This window comes from Petaurus breviceps, unplaced genomic scaffold, assembly GCF_028583685.1.
Source record: "Petaurus breviceps papuanus isolate PSGF00001 unplaced genomic scaffold, PetGlider_PUasm1.0 77, whole genome shotgun sequence".
Taxonomy (NCBI): domain Eukaryota; kingdom Metazoa; phylum Chordata; class Mammalia; order Diprotodontia; family Petauridae; genus Petaurus; species Petaurus breviceps.
Genome location: NW_027186492.1, coordinates 5906530 through 5929435, shown reverse-complemented (window position 1 = coordinate 5929435; position 22906 = coordinate 5906530). Strand labels below are relative to the sequence as shown.

The following is a 22906-nucleotide window of genomic DNA, read 5'->3' as shown; positions in this document are numbered from 1 at the left end:
AGGACAATTGGGGTTAAGTGACTTGCCCAAGGCCACATGGCTAGTTTTTGTATTAAGTGTCTGAGGCTGGATTTGAACTCAGGTCCTCCTGACTCCAGGGCCGGTGCTCTATTCACTGCGCCACCTAGCCACCCTGAGATCTCCATGTTTAAAAAAAAAAAAACCAAGACTGCAGACACAGGGTGGTTAAAATTAACCATTCAATTCAGAACCAAGTTCTGCAAGTCATCAGAATAAAGATCTTCAGATACAAAAGAAGGGGCCTTCAAACAACATAAGACTGTTCTGCACTGACTAGCAAAAAGAGGAGGAATAGAATAATGTGTTTTGAACAGTAGTGGAACTCAGAACTCAGCTGTCCTTTAATTTTAGCTTAACCAGTTAGGACAAAAGATGGATATTCAATAATAAAGGGGCGGCCAGGTGGTTCAGCAAGTAAGAGCACCGGCTCCAGTGTCAGGATGACCTGGGGTTCAAATCCAGGCTCAGATACTTAGCACCACACCCAGAAATAGCTGGCTGTGTAACCTTGACCAAGTTACTTAACCTCGATTGCCTAAAAAAAAATAATAATAAAGAAGAGTTAAAACATTTTTAGAAAAAAAAAACAGAATTGAAGAGATTATTTGCTTCTTGAACACCCCAATCCACAGAAATGCGGGAAAAGTGAATAAATATGTCAGGCAAGGACAGAGTGACAACAGAAAGACTAGTAAAATATTTCTTTATGTACATGTGGATCCTTTTACCTTTTTATGATATCTTTGAGATACAGACCTAGTCAAAGTATTGCTGGATCAAAGAGCATCTACAGTTTTTGGAGACAAGAGTGAAAGCAGAAATCTGGTAGAGGTAATAATGAAGAGGTGAAGAGGGAACATAGAACGTGGTGACATCCTGTCTGCAGGTGAATACTTCTTTTGCAGTACTACATTATAACTTGGGGTAGGGAGGGGGAACAGGAGGATTGAAAGGAGTGAGTGATGTGCTAGAGTCAAATAAAGGGCTAGCAATGAGGGAAAGATGGCTTTTGTGTTTTTAGAAAGAAAAAGGCCTATAGGTGAGTGAGTGAGAAGGATGGAGGGAAAGACTGAGAAGGGGAAAAAAGGTAGGAGGCCTTACTTTGATGGGGGGAGAAGGGTTCTATTTATGAATGCTCCTATGGGTGAAGAGAAATAAAAACTTTACACTGGATGAGACTTGGGCAGAGGGAGGGGCTTTGATGTTTGAAAATTCTACCTGTCTTGAGAGAGAGAAGGAATTTGAGGCCCTGGAAACAGTGGCACCTGGAACAGTAGGAGAACATGAACACAGGGAAGAAAATTCCAGGTAAATATAGGAAAAGAGGTCAACAAGAAAGGACATAGATCAGAGGTGGGGAAGGGGCCCTACCACGGGGCAGTGTCATCTCTCAGACCTGCAATGATTTTTATTATTCTGAGAGTGAGACACAATGAAAAGGGGAATCCATGGGTTAAGCCCTACTGTTCTGTGACTGAAAGCACCTACAGGAGAGATCTGACAATGGATGCCTTAGAAACTTTAGTTGTATGAAGAATACAGAGAAAAGAGAAACCAGATGATTATAGGGGTCATGAATCAAAGAATGAGGGTCTAGAGTAAAGAGAAAGAGAAGATGAATAATGAGAGTGAGAGGAAATCCTTTTTGTAAAGGGGTGCAAAAATTAAATTTAAAAACTAATGAACGGGACTAACTAACTGAAAGGAGAGAAAGAGGGAATGTATTTGACTGAGAGGGGGAAGAAACATATAACCAGAAAAAAATCACGAGAGAGGAACTAATAAACAAAACACTAAAGGAAAAGGGGTAATAAATGAGAAGAAGGGGAGGCGGGGAGAGAAAAAGAGCCAGTGGGAATAGGGCCACCTTTAAAAAGATAAAAATAAAGTAACTGAAAGAACATAATACGTTTTTCAGCAGAAGAGGGGAGGAAATTATAACTTGAAAAGCAATTTTAGAGACAGAGGAAAAAAATTATCCTAATTCTTTTTTTTTTTTAAGCAATCAGGGTTAAGTAACTTGCTCAAGGTTACATGGCCAGTTATTTCTGGGTGTGGTGCTGAGTATCTGAGCCCAGATTTGATCCAGGTCATCCCGACACTGGAGCCAGTGCTCTTACTTGCTGAGCCACCTGGCCGCCCCTAAGCAATTGGGGTTAAGTAACTTGCTCAAGGTTACACGGCCAGGTGTTTCTGGGTGGGTGCTTAGTGTCTGAGCCCGGGATTCGATCTCCAGGTCATCCCAACACTAGAGCCGCTGCTCTTACTAGCTGTGCTACCTGGCTGCCCCTATCCTAATTCTTAAAACTTTAAATATGACTGGATTAAACAATCTAATAAAATGAAAAAAGTTACAAATTGGATAAGAAAAAAAAAGATTTGCACAAAATAAAATGGAAAGCAGTGGAAAAAAATTTGCTATGCATTAAGCGTCCAAAAAAGCATGAGTTGTCATCATACTCTCAGACAAAGCAAAAATAAACATTAAAAAAAATAAAGAGATAAACAAGGAAACCATATTATTCTGAAAGGAACCACAGACAGCAAATCAATGTTAGTAATAAACTTATATACTCCAGTGCCTTAGCATCCAAATTCAAAAAGGAAACACATGAACTTCAAGAAGTCATAGACAGTAACACAATAATGACAGGAGACTTCAATAACCCTCTGTCAGTTTTTGACAAGTCTAACAGATATGGAACTAAACAAATTTGGGGAGAAACTAGAATTAAAAGACATATAGCATCTTCTAAATGGGACAGCAAAAGATATATATGTGTCTCTGCACCACATGGAATCTTTATAGAAATTGACCAGGAAGTAGGGCACAGAGATAATTGCAAAGAAATGTTAAAAGATATGAATAATAAGTATATCATGTACAAACCATTAAGCAATAAGAATAGAAACAGAAGATACAGACCCAAATAGTGACTTAACAATGAAATCTTAAATAATGAATGGGTCAGAGAACAAATGATAGAATAAATAACTGTGTTAAAGAAAATTATAATGGTGAAACAGCATACTAGAATTTTTGGGATACAGGTAAAGCAATCCTTGGGGGAAAATCATATCCTTGCAATCATAACATTAACAACTTAGAAAAAGAGTGGATTAATGAACTATATATTTTTTAAAAAATTAGAAAATCATCAAATAAAAATTTTAGCACAAAAGAGGTAATATTTTAAAAATAGAAGGGAAATAGATCAATTGGAAAAACAGTAATGATAAAACCAAAAGCTGGTTCTTTAAAAAGACTAATAAAATTAATAAACCCTTGGCTAATATGATTAAAAAGAGAAGAAATCAAATCAATAACAAGTGAACAAGGTGAAATCCCAGCAAAATCATAAGAAAAAAGAATAATTAGGACATAATGTGAATAGTTATATGCTAACAAAACTGAGGACACAAAAGGAATAAAGGAATACCTTCAAAAATATAAAATACATAAAGTATCAGAAGTTCAGATAGAGATCTTAGATAACTGAATCTCAGAACAGGAACTAGATCCAGCTGTAAGGGAAGTAGCAATCAAAAAACTCCTGGTCCTGATGGATTCACAAAAGAATTCTATCTTTTAATGAACAGTTAATATTTCACAAATTATTCTCAAAGATTGAGAAAGAAAGAACCCTATCAGAATTCTTTTATGGGGGTGGAGTAGAAGCAGGTCCTCCGCCCGGCTTCTACCTTCCCCAATTCATGTAAAAGGGGACTCTAAACAAACTTTGGAGCTATAGAACCCACAAAATGACACAGAGAAGCTAGCCTCCTGCTGAGGACAGCACAGCAGGCCAGCAGCAATGGGTCAACGCAATGCTGTGGGAGCCGAGCCCAGCTCCACCCCGAGGTTTTAGAACCAGGGTGGGCCTGACCAGCTCAGCAGTGGTCGTTCCAGAATTATCAACACATAGATGCAAAGGAAAAAGTGAGAGGTCAATGCAGTATGGACTTTGGGACCCAGTAGTTGGGAGTGCCTCAGCTTGCTGAGGGCTGCGATACAGCCGCCACTGCCACATGGCAGCTTCAGCTCCTGGCTTACAGAGTGTAGGGGGACCAAGCGACCAGTCTGAGGGGTAATTGCTCTTGCTTTAACCTGCTTGGATCTGGATTGCAGTCTAAGGTGGAAGTCCTGGGATGTGTGTCCAGCTTGCCAGAGCGTGTGGAGGCTTCAGCAAGGGCTCCCAACTAATACCTCCGGCAGCTGAGAAAACCCCAGCATTTGGAATGGAAGCTCCCCTGTCTGGTAGCAGAGTCCTACTGTGGCAAAAAGCCCACAAGTCAAGTAATTGAGTGGCATTGGAAAAACCAGTGACCTAGAAAATAGATCCAGGAGAGATAATTTTAAAATTATTGGACTATCTGAAAGCCATGATCAAAGAAAGAACCTAGAAATCATCCTCCAAGAAATTCTCAAGGAAAACTGCCCTGATGTTTTAGAACCAGAGGGCAAAATAGAGGTTGAAAGAATCCACTGATTACCTCCTGAAAAAGATCGCAAAAAGAAAACTCCTAGGAATATTATACCCAGGTTCCAAAATTCCCAGATCAAGGAGAGAATATTACAAGCAGCCAGGAAGTAACAATTTGAATATTGTGGAAACAAAATCAGGATAATACAGGATCTGACAGCTTCTACACTGAGGGATCGAAGGGCTTGGAATATTATATTCTGGAGGTCAAAGAAGCTGGGATTAAAACCAAGAATCACCTACCCAGCAAAACTGAGTATCATGTTTCAGGGGAAAATATGGTCATTTAGTGGAATAGAGGACTTTCAAGCATTCTTGATGAAAAAAACCAGAGTTCAATAGAAAATTTGACATTCAGATACAAGAAGCATGAGAAGGTAAACAGGGAAAATAAACCATAAGGAACTTATCAGAGTTGAACTATTAACATTCCTACATGGAAAAATGATAATTGTAACTGATGAAACTTTTCTCAGTATGAAAATAGTTGAAGGGAATGAATATATATATATATATATATATATATATATATATATATACACACACACACATACATACATACACACACACATATATCAGAGGATATATGGGCATATGAATACATATATATATATATATATATGTGTGTGTGTGTGTGTGTATATATGTTTACAGGTATACATAGATAGAGGGCACAGGACCAATTTAATAGGAAGGGATTATACTTAAAAGGTGAAATTAAGAGGTGAGAGGGGAATATAATGAGAGGAGATGGGGAGAGACAGAATGGGGTAAACTATCTCTTATAAAAGAGGCAAGGGAAAATGGTTACAATGTAGGGGAAGAATAGGAAGGCAAAAGGGAATGGGTCAACCATATTCTCATTGAATTTGGCTTGGGGAGGGAATGAAATACACACTAAATAGGGTATCTCACCCTACAGGAGAGTAGGGGGGAAGGGGATGTGAGGGGGGATGATGGAATGGAGGGCAGGCTGGGGGGGAGGGAAGTTGGAAGCACCCACTTTTGAAAAGGGCTGGGATCAAAGTAGAGAATAGAACTAGTGGGAGGTGGGATAGGAGGGAAGGAAATATAGTCAGTCTTCTGCAGTATATCAACTATGTTAATGTTTTGCATAAGCTATACATGTACAACCTATACTGAACTGCTTATCTTTCCAGTAAGGGCGGGTGACGAGGGAGGAAGGGAATGAATCTGGAATTCAAAGTTTTAAAATCAAATGTTTAAAATATATATATACATATATACTATTAGTAATACTATTTTACATGTAATTGGGAAATAAGATATACAGGCACTGGGGCATAGAGATACACCGTGCCCTACTGGAAAAGTCAAAGGGGGTAAGAGAGAAGATATGGGAGAGATCAGATTGGAGGAGGGGATATCCTATGGGACTGCTATTTTGGGGAGGTGGGTAGGGGAAAAACGGGGAGAAAATGTGTAACTCAAAATCTGGCGGAAATGAATGATGTAAATCAGAAGTTAATAAAGCACTTGAAAAATGAAAAAATAAAAAAGAATTCTTTTATGAGACAAATATGGTTCTAATATCTAAACCAGGGAAAGATAAAACATAGAAAGAAAAGTATGTCGGTATCATTAATGACCATTGACTCAAACATTTTAAACAAAGTCCTCTCACAGCGATCTGTCCAAAAAATCGTTCATTATGATCAAGTGAGATTTATACCCAGGAAGCACAAGCATGGTTCAGCATTACGAAAACAATCAACATAATCATATTAAAATCCAAAATATCTAAAACATCATGATATTCTCAGTAGATTTAGGAAAAAAAAACCTTTGAGAAAGTAGAACATTCATTTAGGTGTTTACTCTCTATAGGCATAGAGATATGAAAATATCTATCTAAAACCAAAATCAAGTATCATATACAATGAGGATACTTTTTCCAGTAAGCATGAAAGTAAGGGAGGGACCCTTCATCACTATTATGTGATATAGTTCTAGAAATGCTAGCAGTAGCTGTAAGACAAGAGAGTAGTAAAGTAATATAGAGGGGGTAAAGAGGTGATAAAACTATCCCAATTTGCTGATGACATGATGGTTTACTTGCAAAACCCCAGAAAATTAACAAAGATACTGAAACAGTTAATAGGTTCAGCAAATTTGCAGGCTTCAAAATAAATCCTCATAAATCAATAGCATTTGTACATAATAATAACAAAACACAAGAAGTAAAAAAAAGAAAGGGAGATCCCATTCCAAATAACTACACAATGCATAAAATATCTGGGGATCAACTTCCCAAAGTACACAGAAGACTTGTATAGATTCAATTACAAAGGACTCCTTAAAGAATGAAAGAACAACCTAAATAACTGGAGGAATATTCAGTGCTCATGGCTAAACCATGTCAATATAAAAAAAAATGACAGTACTATAATGGACACCAAGATATAACAGGACAGCTAGGCCAATTATAATTTGATAGGAGTGTTCATTAACTGGCCAGGACTGCCTCTCAGACCGAAAGACAGTAGCAAGCTTTCTGTTAGACATAATTTTATAGACAATGTGTTTCCTAGCAACAGAATATGTTTCTAAGGGGTTAGCCTTGTTTCTATTGAGGTGAAGCTTTCTCAGTATTATTCCCATTGAAGCAAAGCATTCTCAGTATTATTCCTATTGAAACAAAGCCTTAGTATTATTTCTACTGAAGCGAAATAGACCTGAATCCATGGGAATCTGTGGCATGTTTTTAGCAACACAGGTGAAACATTTCTTTACTATTGGGGCCTATTAGGTAGTTTCCAAGGAACCCAGTAGGGGTCCCCTCTAGCAGGTTTAAGGGGGCTCTAGTGTATAATTTCTGGTAAGCACTTCAGTACTACCAAAATTAATTTATACTTTATATGCTATACACATGAAATTACAAAGGGGATACTTTGTCAAACTTAATAAAATAACACAATTCATTTGGAAGAAAAAAAAATCTAGAATACCAAGGGATATGATGAAAAGAAGTAAGTACAAAAGGGAAGTGTTCTTCCAGGCCTTGCTCTGTATTATAAAGCAATAGTCATCAAAACCACCTGGTTTGGTTTTTCTACTCATTTGGTTAAAGGATAGATAGATAGATCAGTGGAACAGACTAAACAAGGGAGATTCAGAAACAGTAGAACTCAGTAACCTAGTGTAGCAGCAAGCACCCCAAGCGTCCTCAGGGTTTGTTGCCAGCACAGGTTCTTGGATCTGCTTTGATAAAGGAAAGCAACTCAAAATGGGTTAACAAGCTTACTTTAATCAGGCAGACATATATCGTTTACCTTGTTCAGGGGAAAAGGTCAGCACCCCGAACTTCAAAGTATACAGGCAGAATTATCAAGACAGAAACAGATCAAGTAGACAGATTTCCAAACTGTCCAACCATTACATCCATACCCAGTCAACATCTGGGTTTCCACATCTGGGTTTTTCAAAGCCGGGGGGGCCCTGGACAACGGCTTCCCAGAATACAGATCAAATCACAGAACACTTCTCAAAGTGAGCCCCCAAAACAAAGCTACACATCAGGGCTTATATAGCCTACTCCTGGCTCAGAGAATGTAACAACCTTATTGACCCACTGGCCAATCAAAAAGTATCTACTGAAAAACAAGCCTCCCACCCCAGGCTTCAGGTGCACTTTAGCCTAGGGGCAGGGAAGATCTTCCAAATTTGCATTCCCATTACACCTAGTGTTTGATAAAAGTGGTAAACATAAATTATATAAGGAAAAAAAATCCTTATTTGGTAATAAAAAAAATTGCTGGGAAAACTGAAAAGCAGTGCAACAAAAATTAGATTTAGACCAATACCTTATAATATACTCCACAATCCTTATTGTTCTCCATTCTCAAAGAAGACCAGATTGACATTGCTGTGCTGGGGTCCAGGTACCATGTGTTGTACTGTAGCTGATCAGACCAGTACAATCTCAGAAGGTTCTACCACAAATCAGGCACAGATAGTTCATATGAACATTTGGAGTGGAAATGTATCTAAATTCGTGCATCTAATGTGTTGGGATTTTTTTGTTTATGTTTTTGTTTTGAGGGACTGCACTTTGCTTTGCTCATATACCATAGTGCTTTCTTTGATGGGGACACATCTTGCTGGGCTGTCCTGTGCCAGTGTCTTCCATGTCCACAGTTGACTCCAGAGTTCTTTAGAGAGACCTTGAGAGTATCCTCATTCTACTCCTTCTGACCTCCATGTGAACACTTGCCCTGTGTTAGTTCTTCATAAAATAATTTTTTTTTTTTTAAGCAATTAGAGTTAAGTAACTTGCTCAAGGTTACACGGCCAGTTATTTCTGGGTGTGGTGCTAAGTGTCTGAGCCCGGATTCGATCCCAGGTCATCCTGACACTGGGGCCGGTGCTCTTACTTGCTGAGCCACCTGGCCGCCCCCATAAAATAATCTTTAAGGCAAATGTACTTTTAGCATTTGAACAATGTGGTCAGTCCATTGGAGTTGCGCTCTGTACAATAGAGTTTGAATGCTTGGTAGTTCAGTTCAAGGGAGGACTTCAGCGTTTGTTATCTTATCTCACTAGATGATCTTCAGAATCTTCCTAAGACAATTCAGATAGAACCAATTCAGTTTCCTGGCATGTCACTGGTAGACTGTCGAGGTTTCACAGGCATACAACAATGAGGTCAGCCCAGCAGCTCTGTAGATCTTCAGTTTGGTAGGCAGCCTAATACCTTTTCTCTCCCACACTTTCCTTCAGAGCCTCCCAAACACTGAGCTAGCTCTGGCAATGCATGTGTCAACTTCATCATCTGTGTGTACGTCCCTGGAAAGTATACTGCCACGGTAAGTGAACTTATCCACAGAGTTCAAAATTTCTCCGCTTACTGTAACTGATGGTTCCATGTATGGATGATTCAATGCTGGCTGGTGGAGAACCTCTGTTTCCTTTTTGCTAATTATTATGCCAAAATTAGCACAAGTAGCAGAGAATTGATCCATACTTTTCTGCATCTCCACTTCATAGGCTACATTGAATGCACAATTATCTGAAAACAAAAAGTAACACACCAACTCTTCCTCCATTTTGGTCTTGGCTCATAGTCTTTTCACATTAAATCATTTACCATCAGTGTGGTAAATTGATGATCTTGATACTGTTTTCGTCCTCATTGAAGGGCGTCCAACAACATAGTTGAAAACATCATGCCAAAGAGCAAGCACACAGTCCTTCATGACTGGGAAAGCACGAGATCATTGTCCATCATCCAGAACCCATGCAAGCATGCCATCGTGAAATTGACATACAATACTAATGAACTTCTCCAGGTAATCTGTCTCCAGGTGACACTATCAAAGGCCTTCATTAGATTGACAAATACTTTATAGATCTCTGTTCTGCTCTGGCATTTCTCTTGGAGTTATCAGCACAAACACTATGTTGACTGTTCCTCAGCCCTTTCTGAAGTCACACTGGCTCTCAGATAGATGACCATCTTCCATGTGAAGGATCAGCCTGTTAAGGAGGTCTCTGGCAAAAATCTTGCCAGCAGTGTGTAAGAGACAGAACCCTTTATGATGGTCACAGGACAGTCTGTTTCCTTTTCCTTTATAGAGATGGACAGTGGAACTTTCCTTAAACACCTAGAGGATAACCTCCTCTTGCCATGTAACCCAGAAGATTTCAGTCAGCTTTTGAAGAAGCAGTGAACTCCCTGCCTCATAAATCTCAACTGGAATAAAATTAGAACCAGGCACTTTGTCCCATGAGAGGAACCTAAATAGCATTCAAAACATCTTCTTCATTTGGAAGTTTGGCTAGAGAGGGATTGACTTCAGCCTGGGGTATATAGTCAGTGGCTATTACATTGGTTGATGATTGTCTGTTGAGAATGCTATGGACAACTGTTTGGCCTATCTCTCCAAGATCATGTCCTTATCACTAATTCACTGTGGCTCCATCATTACTGAGTAGTTGAGATACATCATGGGTCTTTAGCCCATAAATAACCTTCAGGGCCCCACAAAAATGTTTTGGATTCTTACCTGATTTTCATCTGCCTTCTTACTGAGCCAAGAATCCTGCATCTCTCTAAGCATCGCTTTCACTTTACTTTTGATGGAGTTGAACACTGCCTTCTTAGAGATGGACAAACTGTCCTTCTGGTAAACTCTGTGAAGTTCTTGTTTTTTGTTTAGCAGCTTCTGAATTTCCCCATTATTTTCATCAAATTGATCTTGATGTTTGCAAGTGTTCTGGCCCAGATGAGTAAATGCAGTGCTGTATATCAAATCTCTGAAAGCTACTCTCTCCTTTTCTCCTCCACTGTTGCCAACCATGTGTTGACTCAGCTTTTACTCCAAGTTAGCAACAAACTGTTCATGCATGGAGAAGCACTCTAATGTATTGGCATTAAGTTTTGTGATAGTCATTTTCTTAGGGCTGCTGCTTTTGATGAATGCAAATGATCAGCTTGGAGAGAATAACTCTATGATCACACATTGCATTTGTCACTCTCACCTCTTGTCTGTCTCTTCTCATTACCATGACATAGTCTATTAAATGCCAATGTTTGCTACAAGGATGCATCTGTGAAGTTTTATTGCATTTAGGCAAACAGAAGACAGTGTTGGTGATGAGGTCATGAGATGCACAGGTCTTCAGTAGTAAATGACCCTTGCTCTTGCTGTTTCTGACCCTATTCCTCACAAGGATTCCTTGCCATGTCTGATAGTCTGCACTGCTCTGGTGTTAAAGTCACCTAGAATTACAGGCTTATCAACTCTTTTCACACATTGATGATGAGGGTCTCCAGAAATTCATAAAACTTTTCTTTGACTTCATCATGGTTTATCATGGTGGGAACATACACACTGATGATGGTGGTGTGGCAGTTTCTTGCAAGTGGCAATCACATTGTAATAGCCTGTTGTTCGCTCCTTTTGGAAGGCATATGAACTTGCTGACTAGATTATTTTTCATTGCAAAACTTGTGCCAGTTTCACACCATTCCCCATCACTGCAGCTGCTACAGAAAATAATGTATCCAGCTCTAACTTTAGTAAGCTGGTCTTCATTTGCCAGCCTTGTTTCACTCAGGGCTGCTGTTTGGATGTGATTCCAGCTGAATTTTCTCACAACAAGAGCAGTTGGTCTCTCAGGTCTAATGGATTTCATGTTTTCCATAAGCATGCACACATTCCAGGTACCAACAGTAAGTGAAATCATCTTTGCAAAAATTTTTTGTACATTTTTTTGTGTTTTAACTGCAAGGTAGGATACCCACCTATAGCAACAAGCAGGCCAGAGTTATGTGATGTGTATGATGACTACAGAGAAACATGGAAAGATCTATATAAATTGAGGCAGAGTAAAGTAAGCAGAACCATGAAAACAATATGCGTAGTAACTACAGTGATGAAAATGGAGAGAATAATAACATACTATAAAGTCAAAAATAAATGCAATAAAAACAAAGACCAAGGAGGACTTGAAGAGATAGGAGAAGAAACCCCCAATCTACCCCTTCCTAGAAGTGGAAAGTCCTCAGGTATTACACATTGCACATATTTTCACACTTTTCCAATGTATCAGTCACTTGTGCTGACTTTTTTTCCTTCCTCTACAAAAAAAATTGTCATTTGAGATGACTCTGGTAGCAAAAGAGGAATGCATACATAGGATACTTTGGTGATGTAATAAACAGAAAATATCAATAAAAACTTATTAAAATATAAAATTAAAGTGCCTTTGTTTTCTGAGGGGAAAAAGTCTATACAGCTTTGAAGCCATATAGCTACACCTCTTGACCCCAGAATCCTTGACTATATAGCAGTATTGGAAAACTAGGGGCTTTTTCACCTTTTTTTTCCCCAGGAGGAAATAAACTTTATTTTAAGAGTTTATATCACAAGCATTCATTTTGATGAGAGACCACACAAGCATCTGCCTCATCCCAACATTTTATATTAGCTCATGTTATCTCCACAGTGGGGAACAGCTTTCCCCTCGAAGGTTGTTCTGAAATAAAGATATTAGTGACAAATAGCCAGAAAAACCAAAGTACTGGTGGTCTCAGTTTTCTTTATCATTTCACTACTAATTATGCATTATGCTAAATTAAATAGGTCTTCAGAGTTGATTTTTCCATTTCTTCCTTTTGAAGGTCTCAATTAGGCTAATCCATTTGCAAACCTGCACTGCTTCAGCACCTCGCTAAAGCCCTCACACAGTTTGAGGTCACCCTGGTTCTGGGCACACTCTAAGAGTTGCTTCATCTTGTAGTGGCAGGGACCAAATTGCTGCTGATGCTGCTGGTAGGCTGGCTGTGCTCCCTGAGGTTCCTGGTATGTGATATCAGGCCTTGCAGGCTCAGGACTGCTCCCACCACCAAAGCCACTTGTAATGGCATGACCAATGGTGTGGCTGACAGCTGAACCCACTGCCACCCCGGCTGTAGGTGGTAGCCATTTGGGACATTAAACCCGGCTGCTTAGGGGCAGCAGCAGGAGGGGCAACTGCAGATGGTGGTACTGCTGCTAGAGGATGAGCTGCTGGTGGTGGTGCAGCTCTCATTGGGGGCGCCTGACTGGCCAGAGGGGCCACCTGGGAGGTCCGGCTCCTGCTTCCGCGCAGCATACTTGACTCCAAGCAGTAGACATCCTGGGGAGAAGTCGGCTTTTTCACCTTCCAAACCAAGGACCATGATTAAATTGAGCAGACTCTTCTTTATTGTCCATCTTTGCTATATTCCTTTTTTTTTTTTTTTTTTTGGCTTTTTGGAGGGCAATTGGGGTTAAGTAACTTGCCCAAGGTCACACGGCTAGGTTGCGTGTGTGTGTGTGTGTGTGTGTGTGTGTGTGTGTTAAATGTCTGAGGCTGGATCCAAACTCAGGTCCTCCTGACTCCAGAGCCAGCACTCTACTCACTGCACCACCTAGCTATATTCTTACTAGAGGAAGAGTCCAGGAGAATAGCATTAGTTAGTCCAAATTGCTTGTTGAAGTGGTGTTGGGTTAATCTTCAAGGGTCCCCCCAAAACTTAACTTGAATGTCCTTGTGCTAACTCCAAATCAGTAGGAGGAGTAGACTACTTTGTCTCTTTGTACAAGACAGCTAAGTGAATACATGTAAATACCATAGATTCCATTAGTACAAAATAACAGGATCTATCTATAGAAAAAGACAGTCTTCATACTGTAAGATATGCCATACAGAAGAAAACAGTGGTCCCACCACACAAATTTTATATTGTTGTAGATAATGGAATACAAGCCTCTGAAAAATTCAAATGATTAATCAGCTACAGAAAGACTCATGTTAGAATTAATTTGAGTGTGACAAAGAATTAAATACCAAAAGTGATAATAAGATGTCATCAGAGAAAACAACTTTGGAAGACAAGGGCTTCGATGAGTTCCTTGACCATTCATGATTTCATAAGATGAATGCTAAAGCATTCATCTTACCCCTTAGCAGAAGTAAAGAATGAGATAAACATTTTCAGACATGGTCATTGAGTGTGTGGCTTTCTTTTGTTTCATAGGCCCTCTGATTATTAATATCAGACAAGTCATAAAAGCATAGAAACATACTCACAATTTTTTTTCTGTTATCAATGAGGATACATGTCCCAGGAAAAGAAGAATTCTGTAGAGAGACCTTTCAGATGCTGACATTGTGTTGATTGCCTTAAGCCTCTTAAATGCATTTTAGAATCTAGCTTGACAATGCACCTAGCAGAAACCAAATGGATTAGGGGCGGCCAGGTGGCTCAGCAAGTAAGAACACCGGCTCCAGTGTCAGGATGACCTGGGGATCAAATCTGGGCTCAGATACTTAGCACTACACCCAGAAATAACTGGCCGTGTAACCTTGAGCAAGTTATTTAACCCCAATTGCTTTAAAAAAAAAATGGGTGAAAAGTACCTCTTGCAAAGACTGTGTTGATTCCTATGATATCATTAATGCAGAGCACTCTTCATAAGGAAACTCCCCCAGTACAGATAGGAAATGTGGTGGATAAAAGATGAAATGACTAAAGAAACAAAGGTTTGATCTTCCGAACATATCTGTTACATGATGCATGGCAATTGCCCAGTGAATTGGGACAAATAACCTTCCTCAGCTTTGGCTCTGGATGCCAAATGGGAGACAGATTTTTATACATTAAAAATTTTTTTTATAGGGGCAGGTAGGTGGCACAGTGAATAGAGCACTGGCCCTGAAGTCAGAAGGACCTGAGTTCAAATGTGGCCTCAGACACTTAACACACACACACACAAAAACTAGCCATGTGACCTTGGGCAAGTCACTGAACCCCAGTTGTTCTCCAAAAAGCAAAAAAAAAAAATTGTATACATTTTAGGTATAATATATATAATATACATTAAAAATTGTTGTTGTTATTGTTTGTTTGTCCTTCATTCTTGGAGAGGACCAATGACATCAGGAAGGTGATGTCTTGACTTGTAAGTGAATTGGATTTAAGTGAGGCAGAATGGTGCAAAGTCATCACCTTGAATCAAATAAGACCAATTAATTAAAAGGAAATAACACAACTGAAGCTGCCCTGACACTTACCCTTTACGGGGGCAAGGAGAGGTCTGGTTCTTTCCCTGTGTCACACAGCATATGTCAAAGGTAGAATGAATCCAGAGTGTCTTGACTCAAAAGTCAGTATTCCATCCATTATGCTCCTTAGCTTTTTTGTCTTTACATTGTATTTACTTATCTGTGCTAATGTTGTTTTCACCCTGTAGAGTGTAAGCTTCTTCAAGACAAGAAATGTTTTTTTTTTGTTGTATCCCTACCATTTTTATACCAGCCTTGAACATAAGTGCTTCATAAATATGTGTTTGACTGAATTGAACTTAATCACTCTGATTTCTTTTTCATGCCTTATTGCAATTATTGAATTTTCAAGAATTTGTGAAATAGGAGTGTGAGAATGAGGCAGCCTTCGGTTTTTTTAAACCTATATTTAGTGAAAATGCAGTTGCTGTTTCTCCATTTTACATAATTTCAAGTAGTTTTTTATGAATACCTTTTTATTATATCAAGAAATACTTTCACTACTAACATCATAGGGTTGTTGTAAAGAAAACACTATAGGCCCTAATTTGTTTTATGATTTACTATCATTGTTTTTAAAAATTATTATTTAATTCTTTAGAATGGAATGTAAGGTTTTTTATCTTCATTACCAATTTACTAAACAAAAGAACACTAAACAAAATTGCTAATTTTACTAGTAACTAATTAGGTTAATTCTTACTTAATTTCTTTAAATATATTATTTCATCATTTGACAATGTCTCTCAAGATACCTTGTGTTGATTAGAAACTAAGGAGGTGCCCACCACTTGAGAACAACTAGAAAAATCATGGCATAAGCATGTAATGGGAAGTAAAAGAAATAGTGCAAGGGATAGTATCAAACCTGGAAAGACTTACATGAACTGATGGAGAAGGCAATGAGCAGAATTAAAAGAATAATTTATATAGTTAACTGCAACATTAGGGTTACTACTACTAAGAAAAACTTGAGAATTATGATTAGTGTAATGACCAACCGCAATTCAAGAGAATGAGTGATCAAACTGACTGTCGTTGAGGTCAGGGATTCACAGTGCAGAATGAGATGTTATATTTTTGGCCCAGTGTGGGAATTTCTTTTCCTTGATGATACTGTTTAATACTAGGATTTTGCTTTTTCAGTTTGGGGAAGTTAACAGAAGGGAATTTTGATAGGGCTACCAACATAGGGGGAAAGTAAAAAATAGAGGGTCACTAAAGCTTTTTTTTATGTGCAAAACAGAACAGGAGGAAGGTCAGTTGAAAACAAAGCAGTACTACTTTGAAAATTACGATGGTGAATTTGTTTTATGAGGGAGAAGTGAGCTGTATGTGGCAGTGCAAATTTGTACCTGGCATGTATAATTCTCTTTCTGTTCTTTTTTGCATATAGAAATACACATCTTATTTGGTTTTGTGTTTGGTACAACAAATAAAATTTAAAAGATAACTTGTGGTATTCTTTTTCATATCTTCATTGGTATTAGTACTTAACTGATTGAGTACTCTTCTATGCCTTGCTTATTTTCTATTTTGGTCAGTTTTTATTTTCTTATGTGTTGTCTTGTGTGTTTTTATTGTTTTTCTCTTACCTCTTATTTTCTTGTTGGGTGGGTTTTTTTTCAGAGTTTATTTGATGAACTTGACCCTCTTCAAGAACATTTCACTTCAGAAGTTTAAGTTTATTCCTTTTGTCTTTCTTTCTGCTTCTCCATCAGATCAGCAGTTGTGATCTGTTTGTTATTTGCCTTCCATTTGTTCAATTTTCAGGGGATAAAATTCTGAATGCCCACCCCTAACTATCTCACTAAGTAGTAGCTATATTTATCAGGAGATAAGGAAAAGAAAACTGATTGTAGAGCTCATCTATCCTCTGGCCTTAAGGATGGGCATGGCAGGGTGGGGAAAAAGAAGCTGTCTTCTTTTTCCTAAGAGCAGAGTAGTAAAAAGATGGTCCCATTCACTGAGTTCTTTTTTGTTTTTAATGACTTCTCTGCTGTACATGTGTACAGATTCACTGTGTAAACCAGAACTGAATTAAGAGACCAGCCAGTCTTGGGAGGTACATTCCTGGAGCTGGTGACATTCTTATCTACTTCAGGTACCATCTGTACTTCTACTAGGAAGCAAAGAAATGGTATGAGAGGAGTATGGGTTGTAACCACTTAAATTAGGGCCAATTCCTACCTTAAATTGTATGAAGGTTCTCCATGCAAGTTCTGGGAGGTTTAAAATGAGACTTGGTCAATTTTACCTCCCCATTTCAATTACTACAATTTATAGCTAAAGCCTCTCCACATAAATTTCTATGTCGTAATCCAGTTTCCACACTAGAGGAGAAAGTAGAAAACCCAATGCAAGACTGATTAAAGAATATTTAGTTCAGCCAGCTGAGCCCTCAAGAATACATGAGAGAGGTATACTGTAGTTCTTCAAATCTGTACTGATGTTAGGGTGATGAGAAGGACAGTAGTAGTTGCTACAAAGATGGCTTTTCACCTTTCAAAAATTTGCTTATTACAGCAAGAATCCTATATCTTATCTGTATTAGTGATTCTGCCTCAATTTGGGGGAAGAGGTTTGTAGCAGCAAGCACCCCAAGCGTGTCCTCAAGGTTTGCAGCTACCACAGGTTCTTGGATCTGCTTTGTTAAAGGAAAGCAACTCAAAATGGGTTAACAAGCTTACTTTAATCAGTCAGACATATATCGTTTACCTTGTTCAGGAGAAAAGGTCAGCACCCTGAACCTCAAAGTATACAGGCATAATTATCAAGACAGAAACATCAAGTAGACAGATTTCCAGACTGTCCAACCATTACATCCATAACCAGTCAACATCTGGGTTTCCACATCTGGGTTTTTCAAAGCCGGGGGACTCTCAACAACGGCTTCCCAGAATTCAGATCAAATCACAGAACACTTCTCAAAGTGAGTCCCAAAACAAAGCTACACATCAGGGCTTATATAGCCTTCTCCTGGCTCAGAGAATGTAACAACCTTATTGACCCACTGGCCAATCAAAAAGTATCTACTGAAAAACAAGCCTCCCTCCCCAGGCTTCTGGTGCACTTTAGCCTAGGGGCAGGGAAGATCTTTAAAATTTACATTCACATTACAAGGTTCCAGGATGATTGCTAACAAAAGGGATGGTCAGTCAACAATCATGTTAAGCCAGGCACTATGCTAAGTGCTAAGGTTGCAAAGAAAGGTATAAATATGGTCCCAGCTCCAGGAGCTCATGTTCTAAAGGGAGAGACAAGCAAGTAATTATGTATGTACAAGATTACAAGATATGTACAGTGTAAATGGAAGATAGCTTTAGAGTTATGGCCCTGGGCAGTTGGGAGAGGTAAAAGGAAAACTCACCTGAAGAGTTGAATTGAATCTTGAGGGAAGGCAAGAAGCAGAAGGGAAAGATAGTATCTATGACTCAAGGTGCTAATGGTTCATTTGAGTTGACATGGATGTTCTTCTATGAGATTTTAATAGGGGAGACAAGAGGAGACTCTGAATGGTTTTAGGGATGAAAAGCAAAAGAGTGACGACTAAAACTACATAGAATATGGGGTGGCCAGGTAGCATAGTGAGTAAGAGCACCGGCCCCAGAGTCGGGATGACCTGGGATTGAATCTGGGCTCAGACACTTAGCACCCACCCAGAAACACCTGGCCATGTAACCTTGAGCAAGTTACTTAACCCCAATTGCTTAGGGTTGGCCAGGTGGCTCAGTGAGTAAGAGCACCGGCCCCAGAGTTGGGATGACCTGGGATTGAATCCGGGCTCTGATACTTAGCACCACACCCAGAAATAACTGGCCGTGTAACCTTGAGCAAGTTACTTAACCCCAATTACTTTAAAAAAACAACTACATAGAAAATAGTATAGTAACTAATGAATATATACATGAGTCTTCCTAGGGTGTTCGGTCTCTAAAATGGCCTAGTCATTGCTAAGGAAAGTAGTCTTGGATTGGATTTCTAAGATATTCTCCGCTGCATGGAATGTCATAAGTTTCATAAAAAGAACAAAGTTTGCTCATGGACTGAATTTTTGTTTAGAATTTACAAACACAAGCTATAAAAGGGTTTCTTAACAGTTGTTTTTTTTTTGGTGAGACATGAACCTCTCTGGCAAGCAGGTGAAGCATATGGACCCCTTCTCAGAATTTTTTAAAAAATTCATAATTGAAGGAAATGCTAAATTTCAATTAAAATTAGTGAAAATTAAGATGAAATTTTTTCCCCATTCAAGTTTATGGACCCCTTTTTGGCCCATGAATCCTGATGAAAAACCTCTGCTCTGAAGTGTAGTCAGTAAATAGGTTAGCATTCATTGACCATTTTTTGTTTAGTACTTCATATATTGGAGTGCTGACTTGACTGTAAGATGAGCCAGCAAACAATTGCCTAGAATTAAACTAGGCCCCCAGTACACCACTTTAACTCCAAGGCAATGAGGTTTCTTGGGGTGGCTAGGTGGCACAGTGAATAGAGCACTGGCCCTGGAGTCAGGAGGTCCTAAGTTCAAATCCAGCCTCAGACTTTTAACACTTACTAGCCATGTGACCTTGGGCAAGTCACTTAACCCCAGTTGCCCTGTCTTCCCCCCTCCAAAAAGAAAAAACCAAAATGAGATTTTTGTGACTATCTGACTGACACAGTCACCAATGCTGTTGGAGTTGAAGAAGGGATGAATGGAATCAAGGGGACTCTGGAGTTGAGGTAGTACCTTGTATGTATCATTTTGACTCTAGTTGTATACTTGGTTATAAGTGAAACCAAGCTATTATCACATGTGCTGTATAGTCTGCAGTATATAATATTGTTCCATGAACATGAAGACATTTAATAATTGCCTTGTGAAGATCGTGCCTCACATTTTCAATGCATTAGCTCCACAATCACACCAGAACTAAATTTTCACAGTTTTCAATTCCTGTATTCTGTTGTTTATGTTCCAGCCTCGAGCTGTAGCAGGATTTCGAGGAACAGTCCGGTATGCATCAATCAATGCTCATCGAAACAGAGTAAGTATCTGAACTTAAAGCTTATCAATCTGATCACTCTTGATAATGCTGTAAAATATTGTCTGTCCCACCTCATATGTACATAAGTTTCCTTCATCCCATTTTCCTGGCCTCTTTGTCTGGAAAGTACTTGAGTAAAGGCAGATCTTTATAGCTTTGGAATTAATTGAATAATTTGTCCTAATTTAACAGTTCTTATGGTGGTATTCATTGCAGAGGAGTTGGTAATTATATTCTTTAGTGATGTGTACGCTAGAATATTGAACATATGCAACTGCATGATCAGGTAGTAGAAATGAAATTGGATTAGCCAATAAAAAATGTAATTAGCTAAGGATTAGCTAACTACATTTTGTAATATAGTTTATACCTTCCTTTGTATGCATGATCTATACCTATATTTATATGCTTTATTCTGACCTCTATTTCATCTGAGTGAGTAGGGAGCTCCCAGAGGAGAACTTTACCAAAACTGATCTATGCAATTGCTCTGCAGTTTGTAGTCTTAACAGAACTGCCTTTGGTACTGAAAGGTACACCTAGTACCAGAACTTGCTTAGAGAGGAGACTTGAACCCAGGTCTTCCTGACCGTGAATTTCTTTCTTTATCCATTATTCCATGCTACCCCTTATATTTACATATCAATTTTGTGGGATTGTGAGGAAAATAAAACATTAATGCTCTTTGTCAAGAAGTTACTTATGAGGGGTGGCTAGGTGGCTCAATGAATAGAGCACTGGCCCTGGAGTCAGGAGGACCTGAGTTCAAATCCCACCTCAGACATTTAACACTTACTAGCCGTGTGACCTTGGGCAAGTCACTTAACCCCAATTGCCCTGCCCTCCCCCCTCCAAAAAGAATGGAGAATGAATATCAATATTTTTTCTTTTATATGATTACAGTTTGCAACGTGCCCCCAAACCATTCCTTCTCCGTGCTCTCTCCCCCATCCATGGCTTTCATTACATTAAAATCATCCCTTTGCTTGTGTATTTTTTCTTTAGCCTTTCATTTTTATGCTTTTCATCTCTAAGTTTTCTTTATCTAAACTTTGAATTATTACTTAGGAGAGTGCCTCATGGGATCCCTGGCCTTATACCTTGTTTTGATGGGTATGAAAAACATATTAACAACTGTGTTTTGGAAGGAATGAAGGAGCACCCTTTTTTTGAACCCCTGATCCCTTTTTTTTTTTGATATGTAAAGCCCCAGATTAGATAAGGTACATTAAGTGAGAACTTGAACAAAGCTATATGTATACATATATATGTTATAGATTTGAATTGTGTTTGATCTTACAGATTATTCTCTGAATAATGTATTTCTATATTAACATTAAATTGTCAAATCAGTGAGATATTTATTATACACTTACTATGTATCTGTCATTGTATTAGACACTATAACCAACTCAGTTTGTATACCGGTATGATTGATAACCTCTTTTTCTTGTTTTCAGGCAGTTATTTTTAGGAAATGTTTTTTTAATCCTCTGGATATGTTTTTTGTTAATGATTTGAAATGTTAGTTTTTTTTTTTTCAGTTAGCTCACCCAGAATGATGTTGACATTGTAATTTTTAAAATGAGGTATTCTTTTTAGAATAAAGATAAAATTTTTCTGGGTCTTATAGCCACATCAGTATTTTGAAGATGGATGATAGAAAAGCTGTCAGAAGTATCTGGGATTATTTTGTGAAAGAGGTAAAGATTTCTCCTAAAAGCCTTTAGCCAGAGGCAATTGTAACTCCACTAGTGAAATGTAGGGTGGTTCACCAAGACTTAGGATCTGCTTATGTCTCAAAGTGTGAGGTTTGTTTTTGACAGTTTTTAAAATGGGTATTTTTCTGAACTTGGAAATTGCTCCAGATAATACCTTGAGATATATTTGTCACCTAATTTTGTGAGGAATTTAATTGAAGTTTTTAGGCAGTCTGAGAGTTGGCTGGTATCATGAATAGAAGGCTGACTCCAGAGTCAGCTTTAAATTCTGCCTCTGACACATATTAGCTGTGTGACTGTGGGCAAGTCTTCATTAAATGCCTAATGCATGCCAGGCACTGTGCTAAGCACTGGAAATACAAAGAAAGGCAAAAAACAGTTTCTGCCTTCACAAAGTTTTCAGTCTAGTCATAGGTGAATCATTGATCTGCATGAGAGGAAGGAGTTTCCAACCTAGAAATTCCCAATAGTAATAAAATCATACATCTGACCCCCTCTCACCATCACCCAGAAAAAGATTTAGTGAGATTCAACAAGTATCTTAGTTCCTTAGATTATTCAGCCTTGGAGTTCTTATTTGGTTCTTTGAACTTCTCTCAAACAATGACCAGTGATCACTATTCTTTGATACCTTTGAGCAGCCCCCATGTCACTAGGTGACACTTCTATCTGGAGCTTTGGGTGGGAGACTCAAAGGCTGACCTGGGGGGAGCTGCTAAGGGTTGGCTTGGGGTTTTGTTGAAAAAGGTGAAAGGGAAGAGGTGTGAGGCTCTATTCCTGGTTGGCAGAGGATCAGGCACTTCCTTAAGGTAGCAACAGAAATGGAGGCTCTGTGCCTCTTCTTGCATGACAGTATCATAAGGTGGCATTGTATCATGAAATGGACAAAGCCTGCCAAGCTACAATTCTGGCTTCTTAAGAACTTCTCAGAGAAGCAAGTTTCTCCAGTCCAGAGGATCTATTTGTTCATTAGCTCATGAGAAGTTACAGGATTAATTTACCCTGGTGACTCTTAGCTGCTTTCTTCCCCTGCTCTGGATCAGACTCACTCAGAAGATGCTTTCCCCCTCTAGAGGAGGGACCCGCCTAGGCAGAG

General features: G+C 38.8%; 1 protein-coding gene and 1 pseudogene across 2 annotated transcripts in view; one reads left to right on the top strand and one right to left on the bottom strand.

The window, feature by feature from the left end:
• TTBK2 (tau tubulin kinase 2) overlaps positions 1–22906 on the top strand; it is a 250573-nt gene that overhangs the window by 142142 nt on the left and 85525 nt on the right. For both annotated transcript variants that reach the window (XM_069105849.1, XM_069105850.1), the window contains one exon: positions 20024–20089. In XM_069105849.1, the coding sequence (XP_068961950.1) occupies positions 20024–20089 (66 nt within the window). The remainder of the gene's footprint in view (positions 1–20023; positions 20090–22906) is intronic.
• Positions 12628–13155, bottom strand: LOC138175310 (coiled-coil-helix-coiled-coil-helix domain-containing protein 2 pseudogene; annotated as a pseudogene).